Here is a 23,969-nt window from a genome sequence, read left to right as displayed (position 1 = left end):
CCGTTGCCTATCTTTGGCTACGTAGATTACTACCTAGTAATTACGAACTGTGCCGTAGGTAGGTAGGTACCATTTGCCAGATCGTTCATCTTATGTGGATGATGTCTAGGAGGTAATTAATTTGTTACTGTACCTAGGTAAGGCAGGTAGCTACTGAATGGGGATGGAATAAGCACCCACAAACGAAGCCTTGAAACTTGAAGAGGTAGGTACAAGCGGGGCTGTGAAGAGTCGGGCTGCGGTTTTCCTATCCAAAGTAATCCATCCGTTGTGTGTATGGAAACATTCCATAAAAGCTGGAGGACGATGGGTTGAACCAAACCAGTTGCTCTTTTTTGCGATGGTTTGCTCAATTTGGGTGTCCACCTCGTCTGTTTGTTTTCTTTTGTTTGTCTTGTGCCAAAACCTAGGTACGTACATACACAATGAAATCAACAATCAGAACGCCGGAAACAACAGGAGATAATAAAAGCACTAACCCCAAAATCGAAGTCGTTTTTATTTATTGTGGTGCGCATCAAATCAAATCACATGCCCGTGCGGGAATGTGTCGATGATGCTGGCAGATGAGATGGATCTATGAGGTCAATTACATCCACCAAGTCCACCAAGATTCCCACCCTTTCTGCCAAGGTTTCCCGATTGGGCTGGGTCGGCGTTGACTCGCTGCGATAGAATGTCTTCGGTCATAGCTTCCATGTTTTGTCTTTGCTCTGATGTTCTTCTAGTTCTAGGTATTTTGTTCGTCCCAAAAAAAGGAAAAGAAAAACATCAATCAAGGCTCAATTAAGTTCTCTCCCTGGGAAACCGAATAAAAAACCAGACTAACTGCGTGGTAGTACGTAGGCAAGGTAGTAAAATACCTGATTGGTTACCCTATCTGCATACCTATCTATCTACGTAAGAGACATCACCACCTCTCACTACCTTGCGCTCCACCCGTGTACAAATGCGCAGCTGCCCGATACTGCCTGCCCCCTTCCCCCCTTCAAACCTCAAGGCAGAAACAAAAAAAAAAAAAAAAAAAAAAAAAAAAAACCGGCAGACCAAATTAACTCCTGTCAAGCCTGTTTAACCGCATCGCTTAATCACCATCTGCTACTGGTAGGTTGCAACCCGAAGCCACCCATCCCCGTGGAACTCGTCAGCAAGCAAACCGGGCCCAGATTTCCTGGGGCAGTGCTGGTTCCTCTTGGTGTTCCAGGGGGCCGGGCCACGAATTAAAGAAAAGCGAATCAGCAATAAACAATCCCAGTCCCGAGGTCCCGAAAGGCGGTGGATTGAGGAGCAGCAACGTTGATCTTTTGTCTGCATCTTACGCTAGCGACCACTTTTCCAGGGGATCGAACCTTTTCTTACCTACCCCGAAAGAATAAGGGGAAAACTCCCTTGATTATTCTTTCCATCCGGGATCGAAATATTTGTTTCGAGATTAAGGCGCCCCTCGTCACCCTCCAAAAGTGTTGCATTAGCCAAGGGTAGGCGCCTTGGTAGGTACTATCGCTACCGCTGATTGGCCAATCGCCCGAAAAGGAGATCCCTTCTAAGCACAAAGCAGCGAACTCTTGTGCATTAAGGCCAAGGGGGGGCGAAGGTAGGCAGGTACCGTACCTTAACGGTAGATATCCATCCATCCGTCGATCCAACCCTGTCGGGCTATTGTTTATTTTACTGAAATACCTCTCGATCCCCAGAGCTATTCCGGACAGTCATTTAGTTGGCCCGGCTTTGACCCGCGAATTCGCGTCGTTCAACTTTTTTTCTTTTTTGATTTATAAGTTCACCGGTGCTTGAGGGCCTAGCGTCGTATGCACATCTAAACGGCATTAATAGACCTCGCCATAGTAGCTACTATTTTATTGCTTCCGGCGATTCCGGAAAAGTGCTACATACATAATTCAGAATCGTGCCCGAGTTTGTAAGTTCCGGCTGTAAATCTCATGGAAGGACAGAGTTGGGAGAAATACTCAAATACTCTACATACTTGCCCGACACATCCTATTAGACGACAGAGCGTCCACCACTAACAACAAGAACTATTTCAGCCATTTTTCAATCTATTGAGCACAGTATTCCAACTCAGTGGCTCCAATGCTCGTCATGGAGCCAGCAATGGCCTCGGGTCCTGTACATACAGACCCAGGCCAGGCCTTTCAACAGCCACCACTACATACATTAGGTTCGGATCAATCGGGTAGCAGGACGGATACTTCGGAGGAGGAGGATGATGGTGTTTTCAGTGAGGGCGAGGCTGCCCAGAGCCTCTTCCAACCAGCAATCAGTCCCATCGCCACACGCTTGGCCTGGCCCGGGACTCCTGCTGCTGAGAAGGCTGCTGCCATGTGGGATTTCATGGATGGGCCCACCGACAACATTGCTGACAGCCTCTCGTCAAATCCTTCTGCTGGACCGAACCATGGAGGCGTTTTTGTGGCACGGCCAGAAACACCAGCTAACATGTTGAATGCAACGCTCAACGGAGCTTCCTCGGTAGCAGTGCCACATAAACCGGCATCTGTCCCTACCATAGCACCGCAAAACCGACCTCAAATGCCGGAATCAGGGGCGGGGAAGCTTTCCAACTCCGGTACCCCCGGTTTCTCAAGTCGCAAGCGGGCAAGCACTGTCGGCGGCGATGCCCTAAAGAAATTGTCCAGGGCGATACCCTCGATATCCATGCCGTCCAACTTCCTACCCAGCCTACCAACTCCTTCATTCTTCTCGTCATCATCACATAAACGTGACACTTCTCTGTCTCCAACTCGAAATGGAACATGCACAAAATCGGGGCAGGTCACGACAGACCACAGCTTCGAGGAAAGCTCTCTTGCCAAGGAAGAGTCCATAGCCATACGATATCCACACGGACCAAAGCCGCTGCGTCCCTTGGGGCGGCCTGGACAGGCTTACACGCTGCGAAGATCAACATCTATGGAGTCCACATTATATAACCCAATGACGAGGGTCTCTTCTTATGGCGACGATGAACGATTTCTGGACGTGAGGAAAATGACAAATTCGAGATTCAAGGCCATCATGGACAGCTTCGACCGGCCATCCTTCAAGATGCCGCAGCTCCCCAGTATGACATCGCCGTTTAAGAGCGGTAGCTTTACAGAATCTTCCATCGGCTCCGTACCCAGATCACCAGGAAAACCACGCAACAGCACGATTAGCCCCAAGGACGGCATAGCAATACTCGATGCTGTACTTGAATCACTTACTGGCGATGTTGTGGTTCTAGGAGGATACAGAGGATCGATACTTCGCTCAGCAAGCTCACCACATCAACAGTTATGGGTTCCTGTAAAGGTCGGTCTCAATATGCGCAAAGTAAATCTCGAAGTCGGACTTGATCCTCAGGACGAGGAAACCATGGAGGAGCACATAATACCGTCCAGCATGCTTCAGAACATCGGGCCTATCGACATCTCACGTCGGCTGTTGAGGCGAATGCGTGAAAGCCGAAACGCGAAATCAGGAACTCTTAGAGTCCATGAGTTTGCCTACGACTGGAGGCTTAGCCCTGCTCGGTCTTCAGCACGCTTACTCAAATTTCTTGAGGGCTTGGAATCCAATGTACGGGACAAACCAAGCGGAGCTCTTGTTGTTGCCCACAGCCTGGGCGGCCTGATCACCCGCCACGCTGTAAACCAACGGCCAAATCTCTTTTCCGGTGTGGTTTACGCAGGCGTTCCGCAGCGCGCCATCAATATCATCGGTCCGTTGCGTAACGGCGATGCGGTCCTTCTCAACCAGAAGCTCCTCACGGCGCAGGTCAACTTCTCCTTCCGCACGAGTTTCGTATTTCTGCCCGAGGATGGCGAATGTTTCGTCTCCAAGGATGGCACACATGAGTTCAAGTTCGACTTTTACGACCCAGAAAACTGGGTCAAGTACAGGCTGTGCCCTGCCGTCGCACCACCCCTCAAACCGGCACTGCCCGTCAGCAAACTCGACTCGGCCCTGTATTCGCTGCGTGAGATGTCCACGACCATCTCGACCTTCGACCTACGTGGAAAGAGCGGCAGCGATGATCGAGGCCGTAAGGCTTCCATCCTTGCCAACGGCGGCGTCCTAGGCCCGCCTCCTCTGCCGACCGAGGACTCCGGGCCGCACCAAACGAACGGCGACGACAGCCGTACAAGCTCGCCGGGATCTAGCCAGGGACAGCAGGAAGACCAGCACTACTCCAGGGCCTACAGGTACCTGGCACGGACACTGGCGGAGACGAAGCAGTTCCGGGCCGAGACGCAGCACCGACCCGAGCTGAGTGACTCCAACGCCTACCCACCGCTGGCCGTCATCTACGGCAAGGACACACCCACGGTGCACACCGTGCGCGTATCCTCGCTCGACGCCATTGCCAGCCCTGACGAGACCTACAATGACCTGGTCTTTCGATCTGGCGACGGCGTCGTCCTCGCGCGCGAGGCCATGTTGCCGCCGGGCTACGACGTCGTCAGCGGCGGGAGGATCAGTACGGAGAAGGGCCACATTAGCATACTGGGCGATTTTGTCGGCGTGGCCAGGGCCATTGAGGCGGTTTTGAGGGGCCGGGGCAAGGGGATTGGAAAAGGCGTAGGGGCTATGGATTCATGAAATTTTGACTTACTTTTTTTTTGTATTCGGTGTCATGATTGTATTGGGCAAGGCGTCAAAGTGGCAGAATTGGATATCACAAAACATGAATTGAAGATCAATTTCACGACATTTACTCTACTGAGACCACAAGAGGGCAAACAAGAAAAGTTCACGTACACCACGTTCTCAACAGGTTTTCTTGCGACTAGGACGTTTATGAAGAGATGGATGCTCAGCCGGCCGCCAAACTACGCTAAAGAAATGCTTTGCGATCCTGCCCATAAACACGACAATAAGCCCCTCCCAACATGCGCATGTACCTCACAGGTTCCTCCCACGCCGAAAAAGAAAGAGATCAAAACCAGTGGCCAGTGCAACGCTCTCCTACTCTCTACCCCTCCAAATGGAACCATATCCCCTCACCGGTCAAGCCACTAAGGGCCTCACTTGCGAGGCTTTGTGATGTTGAAAAACTCCGTCAGCCCCTTGACGACAACGTCTACGTTCATGTTGACGAGCGGCATCTTGTCGTAGGTGCCCTCCTTCATGATGGCCACGAGGGCCAGGCAGTTGTCGACCTCGCGGAGCATGACGGGCTTCTCGTCGTCGGCCAGGACGATGCAGCTCTCGTTCCAGTTGCAGGCGACCTGGTCCTCGAGCTTCTGACCGCCCTGGTCGGCCTCGAGCTTGGCCACGTAGTCGACAGGCCGCCTCCAAGACCCATAAACCTCGATAACGTCGACGACGACGTCGATGTAGTCGGAGCATATCTCGTACGAGGCCATATCGGCAGGGGCGTTGTCGGTGGCGATGTAGATCTTGGAGAGAATGTCGAAGAGGTAGGCTTTTTCAAACCGGCAGGTGCGGCAGAGCGACGTGAGCATGGCTTCGAGCTGACCGAGCCGTGGGACCAGTTTCTGGATGACCTTGCTAAAGGCCTCAAAGATGCTGTGGTTATAGATGGACGTCAAGTGGAACCTAACCGGGGCGTTCTCAAAACCTTGGTCCGACAGCTCGTCCTGGATGCGAATCGTGATGTCGCGCTCGATGTCGAGCCGGTAGTCATCAGAGAGGCCGTCGACCTTGTGGATGAAGACCTCTATGTTGATGTTTGGGTAATGACGCTGGAGATTTATAATTGTTTGGTTAAGCCGCGATACGGCCTCCATGTAGTCGTCCTGTGCGTCGATAACCCAGATGAGAGCTCCTATCTCTCCGAAGATGGCATCCATATCAAAATTCGGGCTGTCGAAGTAGTCGATCTGTCCGGGAAAATCCCATACTTGGAAGTCCATAAAAGATCTGATTCAGCGAGATAATCAGCACTCCCGAGCACCAAACCGATTTTCTGCACATTGTCGGACATCACGGCATGACATGAAAAAAGAGTATCGTACGCCATGGAATCTTTCTGAATTCGCGCTGTTGATTCAAGAAACAGCGTCTCATTTGGCGGCAGCTTGTGAAACACTACGCTTGATATAGATGACTTGCCACTCCTAAATCGGGCGTTAGCGATTAGCCACATTAAGAATAGCGAGGCATCAAAGCAACAGTGCCTGGTAGTTGATTGCATGGAAACTTACCTGCGTTGCCCCATCAGGAGCAACCTGGGTTTGCCCTTGGAGGAAGCATCGATCAGACTGTCGGCCAGCTTTGTACTGCTTCCTTCTCTCTTCTGAAGTCGTTGTCGGTTCTGTTCATAGATACGTTCAAGATTTAGCGATGCCGGAGTCATCGTCCTCATAGTCCCAGATCGTTTCAAGATTGGAGATCGAATCAAAGCGGACTCAGGTTCCGCGAAAGACATGGCGAACGAAAAAGGGGGGAAAGTGTGTGACAATGGGGATCAGAAGGGTCCAGTCTAGAATTGCCAGCCGGCAGGTCTATGATGTGAGGAAGTATGACATAGGGGCAAATAGAGCACCAGAGGGCTGCCGCATGTAGCATGAGGATAGTGGCTTATAATACAGGCTGGGCAGCAAGGGAGGTATTGTTTTGACGGTCGATATTACAACACAATCGCACAAGGCCTTTAAAGACGAGGTGGCGAGTACAGGGAGACTACGCGTTCAAACGCGACCATGGCGAGCCGAACTGTACGAGCTTCGGCCAGGGAAAGCTGGCCTGGGCGGCGACAGTTCTGCAAAGATGCCACACAATGGCGTCCTGGTTTGAACGGAATGATCTCTCAGGCAGCTAGAGAAGATTCTCATGACAGTTGCGCTGACCGAGTGCTCACCGACCAGCCCTGGGCAGAAGGCGCCGAGGGTGGCGGCGACTCATGTGATCAGGACTTGATATTTCGCAACTAGCGAGGGCCGGTGTTATGTGAATTTCTGCATGGAGATTCGTTCAATCTGTTGCGAATATGAGTGCAATTATGATGAGGTGGGCATACGCGTCACTTGTCGTGGCCGAGGCTTCGAAACACAAGAGCACGAGGCGGGACGAGATAGGCTGATGGTTAAAGGGGGGAATTTTTGCGTTGAGGAAAAAAAAACCAAAAAAAATCCGTCTCCAACAAAATCGCAAACGAAGGGAGACAAAGCAAGAGGGATCAATCGATTATAATCTCTAACCATCCATCTTACAGTGGTGGGTAGTACAGGCGGGTAGACCGGGAGTGGCTCAGCAGGAGCGGGCGCCACGGGCCGCCGCTTCTGGCAAGCATCGTGAGTCAACCCAAAGTGTGGCTGGCATCTCCTTTATTCGCAGCTTGCTTGTATTTCTTTTCTGGCAGCTTCTGCGCTTGAGTGGATAAAAGAGCAAAGGCATCCGGCACCTCTCCTACCCATGTCCGGCCTCGTGCTTTTTTAGGAAAGGGGCTCGGGAAAAAAAAATCAAGAAAAGGCCCAAACGGAAGTATAAAGTGAACGATAATAGTAATAATACCAAAGAAGGCGAGAGACATATAGGAAGGGATGGAGAGAAAGCAAAAAAAAATATAAAAAAAATAATAATACTAAAGCTCCACAGTGCCCGCTAGCACCGAAACTCTGGAACATTCAAGATAAAAATAATGATAAAACAAAATTGAACAAAGGGCTGCGGATTGAAAAGAAGGGGAAGAGGCAAGGTGTCATTGGGCTTGAGCGGTGTTGGGTTGCAACAACAAAAATGTGATCAACAAAACCAAAAAGATCTGTGACTTGATGCAAGCTAAAGATTGTACGACCTTGTTTTTTCCAGCATTTTATAGTGCAGCCGACTTGACCGGTGAAGTATTAGAGACAAAATGGCATGGAAAAGTCTCAAAAAAAAAATAGACTATTATAATTGGGAAACACAAAAGACAAAGGTCAAGGGGTAGGTATAGTATAATTGGATAACAACAGTAAAAACTCACCTCCATCTTTGAGAGCCCAACAGACAGGTCAATCTCCTAAAGCCAGGCAAGGACACCCACCCAATGAGTTGAGGGGACTGATTCTGATATGCTTTCAGAGCCTTGTCACCCCTTGGGCAGCTACGATGGTACCTAAAAGCCAATCCAGCACAACAAACAAGTACCCAGGTCAGGGCCACGTCAAGGCTTGCTTGAAACGAGGGTCAGAGCAGGGCTGACTGGGCGGGCTGGCTGGCTGTCTCGTTTGGTAAGTTGTTATCTTTTCGTCGGGAGGCACGTTCGTCATACAGCAAAACCAAATGGATAAAAATGAACGGATCGATGTAACGATAGAAAGAAAGGGGGAAAATCAAGTCAAATGGCCCCCAGAAATGAACAAGATGGCGTGGGCCCGCGGGGTGGTTCAAGTCACCCGCCGACACGTCGCAGCCTTGTGATCACGGTCGTGTCGGACAGACAGGGCAGGCGTAGGCGGATCAGGGTCTTCGTCTGAGCACCGTTCCCAGTCTCCAAGTTCAACTTGATAAAGAAAACCAAGGCAACAAGGTAACTAAAATCGAAACGACAAAAGTTGACGAACGAGGTTGGTGCGACGTGGAGGAGAAAAAGAGTGCAGCGTTTTTTGTCGGGAGGTCGGCTAAGGCTGTTAGCTCCGTTCTCCCCAAAGACCCGGGAAGGCTAGCTATCTTGTTCAAAACTGACGCGACGACAGGGACGAAGATGACGACAATTTCCTGTTTCTCAGTGCAAAAAAGAATGGCCTGAAAGAATGAACCGACCCTGTTGGGGGACACGAAAAAAGAAAAAAAAAATGAACAACAAAAAGCAGGCTACCCAGTCGGGATTATTCGAAACAAAAGGTGTTGGCTTATGTCGGGGGATTCAGAAGCTTGGAAATGACCCCTCAAGAAGAACGAGCGTGCGTTTGTTGAAGGATCTTGTATCTGAGCGACAGGATAAGGCAAATAAACAAATCTGCTCAGGCTCGACGATTCTTTCCACGTTCTTGGGTAGTCGGCGGCGCGTTGTCTTTCTCGGGGGGTTTCTTCAATCTTGAATTGAATTTGATTTACATTTCCAGGGTTTGGGACGGGGGAGGAAAGAAAATTGTGGGGAATGGTCCATTTTGACTTTGCCTCCCACCAAACAGAGTGAAGCCCCGGAGCCACTCTGGCCCATATTTCACCTGGGGTCGGATATGGGCGGGCGCGACGAGGCAACGTCCATCTTTCTTGGCCTTCCTTCTAACTCTTATGTATACCTACAATCCCTGAGGTGGCTGTTGATTGTTACTACCGTATTCTCAATATCTTTGGGCACCATTGCACATACTGTTAGTATATCGTCACAGTTGTGATAATTTTTAGAGTGAATAGATTTCGCGCCAAGTGCAACGTGGGAAACGACCCCCGAGAGATGCCGAGAACTGATGCTTCTATCACGTCAAGGTGATGTTAAATTCCGCCTCCCCCACCCCGTGTGTTCAAATGCTTGTTTTCATGGATCTAAATAAAAAAAATTTAAAAAAAATTTACGATGCGAAGACACTCGATGAAATATTAATCTGGTCGTCTAAGGTACCTACGTGATAAGTAGTGAAAGTAATAGCGTTGAGTTGACCCCAAGATGTCACGAAAACAAAACTTGAAACACTCCCCATTATCCGGAGTCAGACTTGTAAAATGTCTTATGCCGGGGAAACAAAACAAGATTCCTGTTTTTTGGCGATCAAAATCATGAAAAGGCGAACGACAGTTTTAGTGACCTCCAGCACTAATACTCCCATAATAAACAAAGGGAAAAAACGGGGGTCGCACAATGGAGGCCCCCAATTCAATCGTCTAGATAAAGTAGAGAGAGACTGAGAGAGAGAGAGAGAGAGATTGGGGTGCCTTCCCAGGCGTCTGTATGTGTGCTTTTTTTAAACAAAAAAGAGGGGAAAGGATGAAACCCGCCTTACAGCGGTATCGGTGGTCGGTTGGTGTCCTCCCTGGGCCACCCAAAGATGCTAGCGACGAAGCTCTTTCGCCTTCTCGTCTTCCTCACCGGCATAGGGTCGTTTGGTCCCGGGCCAAGCCTTTCACGGACGCCGTCGTGAGAGTAGCCGGGCTCTAGCGGCGGCGACGGCAGCGGCGGTGTAAGTTCTCGGGACCCGCTACGGCTGTGGTCCTTGAAGTTGCTAAAAGACTTCTGCTTATTATGAATTGATCCGCGGTTAGATGTCTTCACAGCAAGGTCCTGGCAAGCAGAGACAAATCAAGAGTAAAAGAAAAGCTCACGAGAAGCGACGAAAGAAAGAAGAAAGTCTCACGCTTACTCTGACGCTTAGTCGATTCTTGAGCTTCACGCTCCTCCTCTTTGAAAGGGTTTCTCCCTCATCGTCGTCGATAAGGTCAATGCCGGCCTCCCTAGCCAGCTCCGTAATCTCAGATCCAATCGTCCGTCCGCTGACGGCGACGTTATCTTCGGGCATGGGCACGAAGCGAACGATGCCGCGAGACGAGGGCACGCCCAGGACCTCATCCATGTGCATCTGTATCATGACAGCATTCCGCTTGTTGGTCGTTGGGCGCATCTGCGACGGCAGGGCGAATATAGTCATGCTGTACGCCGGCTCAAAAGTTCCGCCGTACATCATACACGCGCCGTGCTGCACCGACACCACGATACTTGACACTGGTCGCTGGTAGCGCAGCGAGAGGTTGTATGACAGCTCGGTTATAAAGGTGAACTCATCGCTGAGCTATTTGTTTTTTTGGGCAGTTTATGGCATCAGCAAGAGATTATCAACCCGGATACCCTTGTAAATAAACGAAGACCAGACGCTGTGGAGACTTACAATGACATTGGTCTTGACCTCAGCCATGACGATAGCTTCGCTCCGGATCCTCTCGGTCATGGCAGTCGCTGCCTTAGCACCGCTCTTCTCTCCCTTTGACGCAGCAAAGGTGTCTTCGAAAAAGGTACTCCGCCGCTTGGAGGCCAGTACGTCAACCTGTGACATTCTCGACCGCGCGTTGTTTTTCCTGTCTCCGGGTGGGCCGCGCTCAATTTCCCGCATGGCGCAGTTGTCGCTGGTTGAATCGAGGCTCTGCCTGTCCGACATCTTGTTGTGTTGTCGGTGTGTCTGTGATGAAGACTGGTGATGTTGCCGCTGAAGCAGGTCTGCTTTTCGATGTGCAAAGGATAGACGTTGCAGAGAGCTACGAGCCAGTAGTTGCAGCCTGCTACGTGGGGGATGCCTGTCCTTTTTACCAGCTTCTCCGGTCAGCAAGTGCTGCGGCTGCGGCTGCGGCTGCTCCTCGTCTTCCTCAGGGATGCTCGGGCCAACACCAACAGGGTTTGGTCGAAAAGCCATAGCTTTTCGACCTGAATTGTTGGTACGAGCCAGACAGAGAAAGACGAGCCACACACCCCCTCTTTTTTTTTTCCTTGTCTCCCGCCCTAGAGTAAGGCGCCGCGTGTTGTGTCGAGAGTCTGGCGGAGGCCCCGTGGCTACCTGCCACTCTCCATAAGCCGGCGTGAACTGGGGTGAGACAGCCAAGGATTCGACCGGCGCGAGTTCCGTGCGCGGGCTTAGCCCCAAAATGAAAATGGGTATAAAAAACGATTGTATAGTCCCAAAAAGCCCAAGGGTTTTTTTTCGCCCTCACTCGAGGTAAAGCGCCTGTCTGCTGAGGGTGTCTAACGGCAATGAGGTGAGCCGGGCGTTAGCTCACCTGCTCGCGTGATTCAGACGCAAGGGGCCCCGTCGATGGTTTGCTGTCAGGTACAAATTGGTCTGTGGTGAGGTTGCTATTAGAAAATTAGTCTTTCAGCCGACATTTTTCTAGCCTGGTTAAAGCAAGATTAAAGCCGGAGATGAGCTAATATTGATAAATGGATATGTGAAATGACTGGGACGAGCCTTTTGGTGCAAATCTGGACAGTAACAGAATGATATTGGTGCTTGTGCTGCTATCAATGCGGAAAAGGACAAGAGATAAGGTGGCAAAGGTAGGTACCTAGGTAGGTAGGTAGGTAGGTAAGCAGGCGGATAGGCACCTGAAGTAGATACAAGAACTTGAGGTCGCCTACCTGCCTAAAAGGTAGGTACCTACCTACATTTTACTTGTGCGAACGTTGATTGTTTTCCAAATTGCTCCTGCTGAGACAAACGGGGAGGAACGGACAAGCTAGACAAACCAAGTGGATGATACGATACAAATTTCCACGCGCCAATCAATCACTTTTACTGCACGAAAACCGCTTCCCCGGACGCCGGCCAAACGCACCTCCTTTAACCAAGAGCGCCGTGAAGGCGGGGACCAAATCCGGGGCACAATCCCGGGACATGGGAGTGCAAACAAGAGATCAAGGGACAAAAAAGAAAAGAAAAAAAGAAAAGAGAGATAAAAAGAAAAAAGCCACATTTCATCGACAATTATTGGCTGACAATAAGCTTGCGCTAGCCCAAGACGCGGGGCGTAAAAGTCTCCAGCTTGGGGCGGGTAACTACCTGCAGTATCCCGCTAGCCGTCACTTTTACAAATGACTGAGAAATGGCCGATTTTGCCTCCGTAATTAAGGACCCCCTCCTCCTGGATATGAATTTGTGACAGCAAACAAAACATCAAAGACATCAAAGAGTGAGAAAAAGAACGGCCGAATGATTATTGAGCACCTGATAGCAATACTTTTGAAAAGGGATTTGCGGGTGCTCGAGAGTATACAGTGCTCAGATGGCTTTGTACAAAACAAAATTTCAGACAAGGACAACGAACAAGAAGCAGGTTCATTTTGAAACTTGGGGATTATCCTAATCATTGCAAAGCAAATCATGATCATGAGCCCTGTGTAATAAAACGATCAGTGACCCTCGCCGAGAAAAAAACACCGTCCATATTAGTAAACCAGGCGAGCGCAGCCGAGCCCGAGTTTGTTGTGAAAAATAAATAACCATTCAGTACACCATCCATCATTGAGGCAAATTTACGTTTAGCCGCACGACACTTGTCGTACGCCTTTCCCAGCCAGGCCCTTTGTTAAATTTTCTTCGTCCCTCTTCCTTGTCGTCATTTACGCACCCTCCTCCCTCACAGAACCCACACGGGTGCTGGGGCTGGGCGTGTCCCTAGCATAGGTGTAAGCACTCGCGTACTTCTCCAGCTTGGCCTGGTACGCAGCGACGGCGAGGACGGCGACCTCGACGGGGATGAGGAGGATGGTCAGGTAGAGACCGGCCCAGCTCTCCTTGCACAGGGTGCCAAAGTGGGGGTTCTGGACCATGGACAGCGTCTTCCAGCGGCAGGTCCAGCTCAGGAGGGTGTCCTCGATGTCCGAGGCATTGACAGCGTAGAAGAATATCATGGCGATGAGGGCTGCGACAAGGCCCACGAACGGGGCTGCAAGTGACTGCGAGGTGTGTACCATGGAGCGATTGCGAACCTGGAATGCAATGAAGAACAAAACGGTCTGTTAGTGTGATGTCATTTATATATTGGGCAATGTCAAAATCGGCTTGGCAAGAGCCATTTGGGGAGGGGGGGGGGGGTCCGAGAACATACAATCGCGATTCGGCTGCAAAGTACCGAGACAGCATTGGCCACCACCACAAAAGCGGCGCCAACCACCAATGCCACAGTTGGGCGGAGGTTGAAGTTTTGGGGCCACAGAGGTAGCAGCTGCTCATACCCAGGCGGCACGCTGGTAGCGTTGTAGACTTGGAGGGTATCGGCCGAGACGCCCAGGACAGAAACGCCCATGATCAGAGCGAGGATGGTGAGACCGGTCCGCACGCCATCAAGCATCTTGATGGCGCGAACCTTGTTCTGGAGATGGTGGTCTTGGGTGCCGATTTCGAACTGGGAGGCTGACGCCTTCTCCTTAACTTGGGTGGCCATGGTGAGGGAATGTGTGTGAGGGAAAAGACTGTGGGTATCAAGATAAGGTAGGTAAAATAGGTAGGTACAATTGCGTAAAGGAAGATGGCCGGCTCTCCTGCGTATAGAAATCGATCGACTTGAATAAAAAAAAACCCCCAAACAGGTCAAAGGAAAACAGTAGACAGAGATGGGATAGATGCACTAACAACTACTACTTGTGATCTCAGGCTGAAAGGTGGGAAGGACTCATACATAAATATCTTTGTACTCTGGGTGGCATCATCCATTCGGACGAATAATATCACAAGCAGGCCCTCCCACATCCAGATACTATTTCCATGCAGAAAGGGCCACCACACATTCGACGTGCTTTTTTTGGCGCGCGGGACTTAAAATGGTTCATCCATCTCACATATGTCGTTGTGCATGTCAGATTCCCACCAGCCGGCAATCTTGCTGGCCCCTCGGCCTGCATCTGACGGGGCGGCAGTAGACCAGAAACCCTTGCCGGGCGCTTGTAGATGCGAAGGGGTGGACACCTGCAAGCCCGAAAATAGGAACGGGATTGGGCCACAGGAGGTGACATCGGTGCAACCCAGGGCGGCAAAGGATGTGTCTACAGGTGCCGCCTCGGACCAATAGTAGTCGCGGTCGCGCTTCAGGGCCGCCTCCATTTTATCGTCAGCGCTTCCGGCTGGCCAATCACCACGATGCTGGAGCAGACGTGCATATTCTAATACAACGCACACCAAGATGCTAAATTAAGGTGAGCGCGAAGAGAACCGTCGGCCTGAATGTGGGTTCTCCATCGCACTAATCATATAATGGTATTTTCGGTCTCTGTCGTGAAAGCTAGTCCAGCATTGTGCGTGGCACGTCTGATATTGATGGATCGATTGATTTCGAGATGATCCAGGGTCACGTGGTACTCTTGATTGCGCTCTAGTCACGTGAGAAACTGCTCTTTGACTGTTCAAGCTTCCTTCATACCCGCCAATATGAGCAAGTTAACAATATAGACGGATAAAGATCTTCTAGATAGTAGCTACGTACCGGCACAGCCGGAAAGATCCTCAGAAGCATACATTGTGGGCCAAGGCACAACCATGGCGATACTCGCCAGACGCAAAGATAACAAGCGTGTCAGCCCAAGAAAGCCATGCGCTCTACAGGCTAAAATGACCAAACGGCGCCCAAGGGCCAGGCTGATCTCTAGACTAGGGCGTCTCACTACATTCAATCGTCCAATCGGGCCCGGCAATTTGCTGATCTTGCCCTAACCGGCCCGATATCAAGATAAAATGGGATTTGAGAGAACCATACTTGATATCACACCGGTACGTTGGGATGTACGGGCCCAGGGTCTGAGCATGTAAGCCCGTTCAAAAACATATATCAACAGGTACGGCGAGTCCGAAGCCTGCAAACAATAAACTGAAATAAGACAAGCAAGTCAATTGTATGTTCATGAAAAACATTGGTTCTTCTTCATTCATTTCCAGATATCTCCTCGTAAAAAAATCATCTAAAAAGTCGCTCCTATTTTCGTCACCACCAACTGTGATCACAAAAGCAAATCGTCATAACTGGTCATTTCAAAAGCCATACTGTCCCTTCCAAACTCCAATACAGCCTTGGTATGTAAAGACTTGAAGCCGAGACAGAAAAGAATAGAAATCAAGAACGGAAACAATGAGCAAGGTAAAGGCCCGTACACTCAAAGAAAAGAAGACGGGATCCGAAAAAAAACCAACTGCCTAAGAGCAAGCAGTTGAGATTTTTTCCTAAACCCGTCGCTCACTCGCGCCAAGTCACAACTAGCGCGTGAACCAAGTGTGAGCGTCACCCCGGAGATAAGCAAAGTCCGAGGTCCAAGAAGAATATCTGGTACTGAAGAACAACCCCAGAGATCGCACCAAGGCGAAAAAGAAGTGAAATAGACCTAGCCGCTGCCTGCGGATAAGCCCGTCATCATGATGATGACATTGACATGGAAAGAAGATCCCAGAAGGATCGACAAAGCATGATGGGGAAGAATAAATTCAAAAAAAGTAAATTGCAGAAAAAAAGAAGAAAAAACAAAGCAAATAATCTGCGCCATCCGTTCCATGTGCCTCGTCCTTTGTAGGCTCCCAAGGAATCAACTCCCCACTGTCGTCTATGTCCGTTTTTTCTCCAAGCCGCCGAGCTAAGATGGTTATGTATGTAGAAGCGAAATAAAAACAAAAATTCCAGAACGTGCTGTCGGGGGGTGGGTATACGCATGTCGCTCTCTAAGTCTATCTCCGACGGGGGTGGAAATGTTCCTTGTTGCTCCGGTGGTGAAGCATGTGGTTGTGCAGGTGTCTCTTGTTGTGGCTGTTGACATCCACAGACTTCTTCTGAAGAGCGGAGGTGTCTTTGGCAAAGACGCTGAGCGCCCAGTCGCCGCCACACTTGTCTGCATCATCACCCTCGCAGGCCATGCTGCAGTCAGTGTCTGCGATCTTCTTCGCAGTGCCCGCAATCTCGTTACCGCAGTAGCACTCGCTAGCGTACTGGGTACCGGCGATGCTGAAGCCCTTGCTGCTGCAGTGCTCAACGCACTTGGAGTTTGTCATCGGGCCCAAGGTCGGGCGCTGGTCGCCCCGCAGAACCCTATCGCGTGTATCGCGGTAGCAGCCCGCGGCGGCCCACCCAGCGGCGTTTTGCTTTGCCTTTGGATTTGCCGTCGCCACCGGCTCCCCCTCGTACACCGTCTTTGTCACCCACTTTGTTGTTGTTTCCCACACCGTTACCTGAGTGGGTTTTCCGGCAGCGTCAGTAGTCTGTATCACTTTGGGGGTGACCACCTCCATCGGCGGCTCCTCGACCGGTGGCGACGTCACTTGCGGCGCCGGGGGCTCCTGGGCAGGAGGCTTTTCTTCGGCCTTCGGAGCCGGCTTCGGCTGTTCGTTACTCGGAGGCGAGACCGGCTTCGGCTTCTCCTGGTAGTCTGGAAGGGGACTATCGTTACCAGAGGGCTTGGGGGCGGTGATTCCCCAGCCAAAGAGACCGTTGTCGCCAGGAAGGTTCTTCAATTTTCCCGTGATCTCTTCCTTAACGGGCTTGTCATCATCGATCTTGCACTTCTGCTTGTTCTCCTGAGCACCGGGGCAGGCCTTGAGTCCAGCGTGCTGGGCGTTGCAGCCATCAATCATCTGTTGAAGGACCTTCTCATCCCAGCCCGAAATGAAGTCGCCATGCAGAGAGAAACCAGTGCGATCACCATTGGACAGGACAAAAGGCTGCTTGCCAGAGTTGGGGGTCCAGCGGTCGCGGAACTTCTTGGTGTCCCAGTAGACCTCAAGGAAGAGCTGCGGCACGTGAACGGTTCCCTTGGGGCAGTTTTCCCTCCAGGTTTTGAAATCCATGACGGGCCACTTCATGTTCTCTTTCCAGTTAGTCAAGCCCTTGCTCTGTAAGGGGCAAAAGTGTTAGCTACAGGTTCCCGTGCAACGTGTGGCGAATCAGACATGAATCTCACCGGATCGTAGCAGGATGGGAAGTGGAGATCGGCACGGAGAGGAGAGTTGGAGCCGTCGCAATCGGCGAAAGGGAAGCCAACACCCTTCTCAAGGTTGTTTGGGTCCGGACCAATGAAGCCGCTCTTGCTTCCATCGGAGTCCTGAGGCCAGGCATACCGAGAGGCGGCTATGGATGACTGCGAGCGGGGGCAGCTGAACGAAGCAGGCTGGGGCTCCACGCCGTTTTCGACATACCAGCCAACCTTGCCCTTGTTCTTGGGTGCCTCTCGCAGCGAAGCGTCGCCAGAAACCATCTGAGAATAAAAAACAAGTTAGTGATATTTCCCCAAAGAGACTGTTTTGGAGCGACTTTAGTATGAAATGCTCTGATTTTACCTGGAGACCCAGCGGGAAAGCCTTGATCTTGTCATCGGTAGGCCTGAAGTGGTAGTATGCTTTCATGTAAAAGACATCAACGGGCTCGTAGTGTCCGGCCTTCTCGTCGTGGAAATAGACCTTTGGCATCCAGTATGCGCTCATATCGCCCTTGACGTCTGCTGAGGTGCACTTTGCTTTGACCAGGGACTCGCCAGTCGAGTTCATGTTGAAGTTGTTCGGTCCGCTTACACTGTGCACGTGCATAGAAGGCACGCCAGGGTTGACGATGGGGTCGACACGACCTTCAAGCATCACAGGAATATCGCCGAACATGACATGGCTCCAGGTGAGCTCCGACTTTGCAACGGCTCCAGAGGCCATCATGGCGGCCATGGCCGACAAGTAGGTCGCTGACCTCATTGCAGCGGTTGATAGTAGTTCTTTTTGGGCGTCGTTTTTTTTTTCTCTTCAGATTCTCCGTCTGCAGTCCGTGAACATGAAGTTTCTGTTGATTTGTGCGCTGTCGAACAAGCTCAGAAAAGGTTCTAATTTATGAGCCGAAAAAGTCACTTCAAAAGGATCGTGTCATAAGAAGTTGATTGAATGTAAATGTGTGTGATGCAAAAGTGCCGTGAATGGTATACTCGGATGAGTAAAATGTCGGCAGTTGAAGTAGAACGGTAGTCAGGATGGCTCGATGCTAAGCCGGACTAAAGTGAATGCGCCGTTCTTGAAGTTTACTGCGCGACCTTGCTGCAAGCAGAATGAAGGGAACAGAACAAAGGTTCTTTCAAAACTCGGTTTGATGAAGGATAGTGAAGCGTGATCAAATTGTGATCGCAAGCGGCAGCGTAGGCCAAAGGAACGTGAGTGGATGACTGAAGAAAGGAAAAAAAAGGGAAGAAAAAAGAGGAGGCGCGAGGGGGGAACAAAGGGCAGGATATGGGCTAGCGTTGTAGAACAGCAGTATGTTGGGAGTGGAAAACAGAACCTTTCCTCGTGCCAGAAGGGGCAAAAGAAAAGCGGGTGTGTGCGTTAATAACAAGGGGCAACAGGTACTGTACAGAAAGGTGGAAGCAAAGCCCAGATCCAGCCCAGCCTCGACTTTGGGTTGGTCTTGGCCAGGCACACACCTAGACATTTCACCACACCACCACACCCGTTACCTTTCCGCCATGATGGTGGTGTCGTGCCGCCGCCGCCTATCACTATTTTCTGTAATGGGCCTGTATGGGTCATGGCGACAAGGGTGTCAAGGCTGTACCAGTCACTACTTCTCCACAAGGCAGCGCACATCGAATGGAGTTCAGCCGGTCGCGAGGCCGCGCCCCCTGGTACCTTGCAGGAGCCCCATAATTAACCCTGAACTGAACCAACGGCGTCCAGTACCCCGCCAGTGGCCGCTCGTGCCATCGCCTGTTGTGGAAAAATTTCCTTGACCCTTCCAGGCGTGATGGAGTAAGCAGACTGCCTGGGTTTGCGCTTCGGCAAGAGGAGAGGCAATTTTTAGACATTTGAACCTCTGCTGTAAGGCTATGCATTTGTTTTGCTGTCCGGCAAAGAGTTGGAGGTACGTAGGCACAGCTTCGATCGAAAAAGAACAAAGTATCCCATCAGTTTGATCAGGCACAAGTGCGGAGATAAAAAAAAAAAAAAAAAAAAAAAACACGGCAATCCTTCCGACCCGTTAGGTCCGACCTGAGGAGACCGCACGGCATCCGTACTGTACCGACAATACTGTATGCAGGCAGACCCTAGTCTAGTCCCAACGCTTCGTCTGTTAATCGCGCACTGCTGGCAGCGGAGATACCCGCCAAGCCGCGTTTTCTAAAGCACAAGCCCCATCGGTGAACAAAACCCAAAAGAAAGAAAGGAAACACAAAAACAAGTAGCGAAAAAAAAAGAACCCCCCCCCCGTATTCCGAAGATTCCGTCCACGTGGTAGAACACAATTGGTTTCATAGATCCAGTCCTTGACTTTTCACGAATTCCAATGAGGAGTCGACCTGCAGATTGAATTATCGCGGGTAGTGTTGTACCTGCAGCATGCAAGCGAGCAGGCAAAGGGAGCCACGAATAGCATCCGTCCATCCTATCATCTGTAAGGAGGCGGCCAAGTGAATCTAAAGGACTTTTGGCGCTGCCTGAGCACTGGCCCCCAACCCCTTTGCTTTTGTGGCCCCTGGTAGCTTTCTATACATTGCAGTCTTTTTTTTTTGTCTTTTTTTTGTGTATACCGATACCATTCAGCTCCACGAGCATATCGTGACCCATCCGCTAAAAGTACAGAATTGTATCCTCACTTTCCTGTTGTTGACGATGACGCTGTTGTCGCATTCGGACAAGACAGAAAGCAGACGGTGTAAAAGTCTGTATTTTAAACTGGTCCTGTCTTTCTAATCTTTTCTTGGTGTCAAGGCGCTCAGCGCCGATTGAAGCCTACTAGTTGCGTAAATTGGCTGAGTCTCAGAACATCAATTTGGCGCCTAGCGCGGATAGGCAACCCAGCAAATCGGTCGATATACAGAGAATCGTCCGTCGATTGCTGTTGACAACCTATTGCACTGCCATACAAGCTGACAACAGCGGGAGGTACCAATTATTTCGATCGCCAATTCCGGGCTAAGGTCAAAAAAGCCCGCGACGCGTTTAAATTCTACTTTGCATGACGAACACAAGCCAGGCAAAGCTGGTAAGACGGGGGGACATTTGGAGGGGTGATATAGATAGTTTGCGCGGGGAAAACAAAAGCATGTCCGGAAGGGGCGGAGCCAATAATCTTTCGATAATGTGGCGGTACTGTAGGTACTGTACACTGCAACCCGTCAGCTAAAGGTGCTGCTTACTGCTCACTCAGACTCTGTGAGATCTAATTCGGAGTATCTCGTCAGCATCTTTTCGTAACCAACCCCCTTTTCTTTCTTAATTTGCTTACCATGGCAGGCGGTGCCGATCTCACTCGTGTGAGTGGGACAATCTCCCACGCGAGGGAAAAAAGAACAACAAGGCTAAGAAGCAAGCCAAAAGTACTCTTCGAGGTCCTTTCATTCCTCAGTGGCACTCGAAACGCGCTAAGCATGGGTGGGGAGAAAGCGGATTTTCTGCGGTAGTATTTTCCAGCCCTCTTTTTTCTTGCAGACTCCGGTATTAGCAAGCAAGGGATCTTTACATATTTGAGTTTCATTTTCAATTTTTTACTTCCTCCGTCATCGACGCCGCCAAGACAGAAAAGTATTAAAAATTCAAGCCACTATACCGGTAGTTTTCCCTCTCCCTTTGTAAGCTGACCCATCAACCAATCTGTATAGCCTCAACTATTTTGTAAGGTCTTCTACTGTATGACTCGCTATTCTCTAGTGATCTGCCTTTTCTGTGAAGGGAACGGACAGGAAGTGATTCATAAGTGGTCTTTGTTAATACCTATTGATTTTTCCAACCCATGCGCCTGATGCTGAACCCGGCCGGCACTTGGGGCCCATGCATGCCGCTGGGGGTTGACTTTTGATTTTTTTGTTCCAAACCGTTCCAAACGAAATATGCGAAGACGAAGAAGGAAAAGTCATGCGACTTGCCAATAAAGAAACAAAAGTCATCGTTGCGCGCGTTTACATCATTTCACGGCTAAAAGAAGTTTTTACGGTTCGTTTTAGCGCGATATATTCCAAACGCGGACAGCTTTTGTTTTGCGACGAAAAAAATCAGCAAGGTCACAAAGAGATCGGATGAACCATCCCAACCATTGGTCCAAAGATCGGCGCGCCTGTGGGACGGGCTCCAAACCTGGCCAACTAGAGGCCATCACATCTCAATCTTACCTTATTACCCCTTGCTAAGGGTAAGCAAGCAAGGCAAGGCACCCAAGATATTTTCTCAAGAATCTTGGCTAATAATTACTTGGTAATACGGAACGGCAATTTATTTTCCATCCTTGTTATTGGACCCCCATTCACAGGACTGCCTCAATTTTGGATAGATCGACCAATCAAAGTGTCAAATCAAGCAAAAAAGTACAAGATTGGGTGTCTCAAAAGGTAGGTAGCCGCCACCATCAGCCCGTGACAACGCGACGGTGTACCGGTATAGTATAACCCAGCTGTGCATGCTCCCATCACATAAATATTTTCGTGGTCGGGACGCACAAAACAGACCAATATTTTTGAACTGTGAATACGCTACCCTTGACTTTCAGCTTGTCCTGAGACGTGACACACACACACACACACACACACACACATCTCACTCGTGTGATGTGCAGCTTCGACGTCTTTGATAAACGGTTGGTCAATCGAGATGGACGTACGGCGTCAAATTTTCGTGTGCTCATTTTACTTCTGCTAAGTCACCTATTACCATCGTTACCTACTGTAAATCTGACTCTCGCCCACTACGAGTCTCCCTGTGTGGCAACTCAGGCCCTCCCTTGCATCCATCACTCCCCATTCGCGGTCGGATAGTGGTCCTTGCCGTATGTCTCGTTCAGACTGACATGCGTGACGATTTTGCCGGTCTCCATCCTAACCCAGGTATCAACCTGCAGTCCCGGATCTAACTTGGTTTCCGTGTCATTACCTGCAGTTGCAAGCTGAGGCAGCCGCATTTCCAGGATGCGCACTCCTCTGTTCCAGTTGCCGTAACCCCCGTAGCCGGTTCGTTTCGAAAAACAAAGAATCGGTGGCTTCCTCGGCGCCCTGTCATCATCGTGTCCGTCTTCCTCACCCTCGTTGCGCCGGAGGTTTCCGCGTTCCTTATCCGGCCAGGGTGCGCACCATGAGCTTCCATCTGAGTTTTACTTATTTTTAATTTTATGTTCCGTATAGGGGGGCAGAAGACCTGGATAGTTTAACTCACGATCGTGACTGCTGTGCACGCTGTGCAAGCCTCTCTCGTCCATCAGTGCTTTGACAAACGCGTCGTCGTTGTGTCCCTCCCCCTGAATATGCAGTGGCCGCTCGTCTGCATTCAAACCGGGTAGCAGCGCCGCGTCCAGACCGCCCTCTGCAACACTGCGGAAGACGTGCGGTGGTATGTGGACAAACGCAAGGCTCGGCAATTGGCCGAACCTGGCGCGCAAGTCCTTGCTTGTCTCACGGAACCAGTCCGCCGTGGCGGCGAGTACCCAGTCATCAATGTTTGCCTCGGGATTTTGCTCGTTTCTTTGCTGGTACTCTGCACCACCGCGGCTGTCAAAGAACCAAAGAATCATCACCGGGCCAGTGCCGGTCTTTTCGACCAGCACGTAATAGTTGCTCACTCCCGCTCCCTCGGGGCCCATACGCCTGGTCAATGAGAGCGCCGGGTAACCCTCCCTCTCGGCGGTGTACATTTGGTCCCTCGACAGGTTGAACTGGCTGTCATGGTTGCCATACGTTGATGCCCATGGAAGGTTGGAATCCACCATTGGGCGAACGGCCTGATACATGTGGCTGGCTGCCGTTTCCTTGTTCACGTCTTCGCCAGCTATCAAGTCACCGTTGAGGACAGCCAAGTTGGGCGATTCCTGACGAATGACGTATTCCATGAGGCGACTTGTATTGCGATCCTTCTCGTCACCTTTGTGTTTCTCTCCCAAGTGCAAATCCGCGAATATGGCGATACGGAAGGAGTCGGTGTCGCGTGTTATTACTAGCCTGTTAGAGTCGTCGTTGCCCGACGGTGAGTGGGAATCATGATGTGACGGCGGCCATGGGGGGCCCGAGATCATCAACTGGGTTGAAACCCCGAACAATGCAAAGACAGACAGCGCCGTCATCCACATTGAAAAAAGCGATCGGTGATAAGGTGATCTGGTTTGTGGTTGGATTTTCCTCTCCAGGAATGGCTGCATTTCGTTGCGGTCAGACGTTATTTCGCCGCAGTTGTGACGGTATGTCGATATCTGACTCTTGGCTTATGTAGACACTCAATCATTCGGTCGCATATGTCGACGGGTGAAATTCAGAATTCAACGCATAGTGTTTAATCGAGTAGACGAAGTGGAACGACGTCAACAGTCATATCAAATTTTACTGGATTCCGGTGGGCAATGGACATTGTAAAGAGAAGGGGAAAAATCTTGAAATTGGCCATACATCCCGTCAGCAACAGGGTTGATTATTTTAACTCAACGCAACTCGCCAGCTGGCCGTTGGTGACGAGCAAATCGCTGCCCCTTCGGAAGGATCGATCAGCTGATACAAAGTTAAAGTGCCTGCCAGATAAGGGCATCATCCCGGTTGCATTTTTTTTTTTTTTTTGTACGGTACGGTACGGTACAGCGGTGCGAACACGACAGTTGCTGCGTTGTTAATGCGTCTTCATGCGTGATTATTG

General features: G+C 50.5%; 7 protein-coding genes across 8 annotated transcripts; 1 reads left to right on the top strand and 6 right to left on the bottom strand.

Annotated features, from left to right (window-relative positions):
* Positions 1-1,002: 1,002 nt before the first annotated feature.
* Positions 1,003-4,751, top strand: MGG_05695 (uncharacterized protein). The gene is made up of 3 exons (XM_003710547.1): positions 1,003-1,594; positions 1,695-1,918; positions 2,046-4,751. The coding sequence occupies exon 3, from the start codon at positions 2,092-2,094 to the stop codon at positions 4,600-4,602; it is 2,511 nt and encodes an 836-aa protein (XP_003710595.1). The 5' UTR covers positions 1,003-1,594; positions 1,695-1,918; positions 2,046-2,091; the 3' UTR covers positions 4,603-4,751.
* Positions 4,679-8,983, bottom strand: MGG_05694 (the record flags this gene model as incomplete). Of its 2 annotated transcripts, XM_003710545.1 has the most annotated exons (4): positions 7,934-8,983; positions 6,171-6,280; positions 5,982-6,083; positions 4,679-5,886 (listed from the first exon to the last, which is right to left on the bottom strand). In XM_003710545.1, the coding sequence occupies exons 1-4, from the start codon at positions 7,937-7,939 to the stop codon at positions 5,028-5,030; spliced, it is 1,077 nt and encodes a 358-aa protein (XP_003710593.1). In that variant the 5' UTR covers positions 7,940-8,983. The 2 variants fall into 2 exon arrangements, with proteins under 2 accessions (XP_003710593.1, XP_003710594.1); XM_003710546.1 differs by lacking the exon at positions 7,934-8,983 and having other exon boundaries at positions 5,028-5,886; positions 6,171-7,140.
* A 431-nt stretch (positions 8,984-9,414) lies between these two features.
* Positions 9,415-12,343, bottom strand: MGG_05693 (MIF domain-containing protein). Its single transcript, XM_003710544.1, has 4 exons — positions 12,011-12,343; positions 10,773-11,937; positions 10,251-10,676; positions 9,415-10,123 (listed from the first exon to the last, which is right to left on the bottom strand). Exons 2-4 carry the CDS (start codon positions 11,289-11,291, stop codon positions 9,890-9,892), a joined length of 1,179 nt encoding a protein of 392 aa, XP_003710592.1. The 5' UTR covers positions 11,292-11,937; positions 12,011-12,343; the 3' UTR covers positions 9,415-9,889.
* Positions 12,344-12,991: 648 nt separating this feature from the next.
* On the bottom strand, positions 12,992-13,815 carry MGG_05692 (uncharacterized protein; the record flags this gene model as incomplete). The annotated part of the gene is made up of 2 exons (XM_003710543.1): positions 12,992-13,360; positions 13,480-13,815. The coding sequence occupies 2 exons, from the start codon at positions 13,813-13,815 to the stop codon at positions 12,992-12,994; spliced, it is 705 nt and encodes a 234-aa protein (XP_003710591.1).
* A 371-nt stretch (positions 13,816-14,186) lies between these two features.
* On the bottom strand, positions 14,187-14,884 carry MGG_05691 (uncharacterized protein; the record flags this gene model as incomplete). Its single annotated transcript, XM_003710542.1, has 2 exons — positions 14,187-14,530; positions 14,851-14,884. The coding sequence occupies 2 exons, from the start codon at positions 14,882-14,884 to the stop codon at positions 14,187-14,189; spliced, it is 378 nt and encodes a 125-aa protein (XP_003710590.1).
* A 338-nt stretch (positions 14,885-15,222) lies between these two features.
* On the bottom strand, positions 15,223-18,822 carry MGG_05690 (uncharacterized protein). The gene is made up of 3 exons (XM_003710541.1): positions 17,679-18,822; positions 17,303-17,596; positions 15,223-17,234 (listed from the first exon to the last, which is right to left on the bottom strand). The coding sequence occupies exons 1-3, from the start codon at positions 18,078-18,080 to the stop codon at positions 16,077-16,079; spliced, it is 1,854 nt and encodes a 617-aa protein (XP_003710589.1). The 5' UTR covers positions 18,081-18,822; the 3' UTR covers positions 15,223-16,076.
* A 3,090-nt stretch (positions 18,823-21,912) lies between these two features.
* Positions 21,913-23,689, bottom strand: MGG_05689 (uncharacterized protein). The gene is made up of 2 exons (XM_003710540.1): positions 22,509-23,689; positions 21,913-22,439 (listed from the first exon to the last, which is right to left on the bottom strand). Exons 1-2 carry the CDS (start codon positions 23,482-23,484, stop codon positions 22,090-22,092), a joined length of 1,326 nt encoding a protein of 441 aa, XP_003710588.1. The 5' UTR covers positions 23,485-23,689; the 3' UTR covers positions 21,913-22,089.
* Positions 23,690-23,969: the final 280 nt, after the last annotated feature.

This window comes from Pyricularia oryzae, chromosome 1 (genome assembly GCF_000002495.2).
Source record: "Pyricularia oryzae 70-15 chromosome 1, whole genome shotgun sequence".
Taxonomy (NCBI): Eukaryota; Fungi; Ascomycota; class Sordariomycetes; order Magnaporthales; family Pyriculariaceae; genus Pyricularia; species Pyricularia oryzae.
Note: the sequence above shows the minus strand (reverse complement) of the source record. Positions and strands in the feature narration are given on the sequence as shown.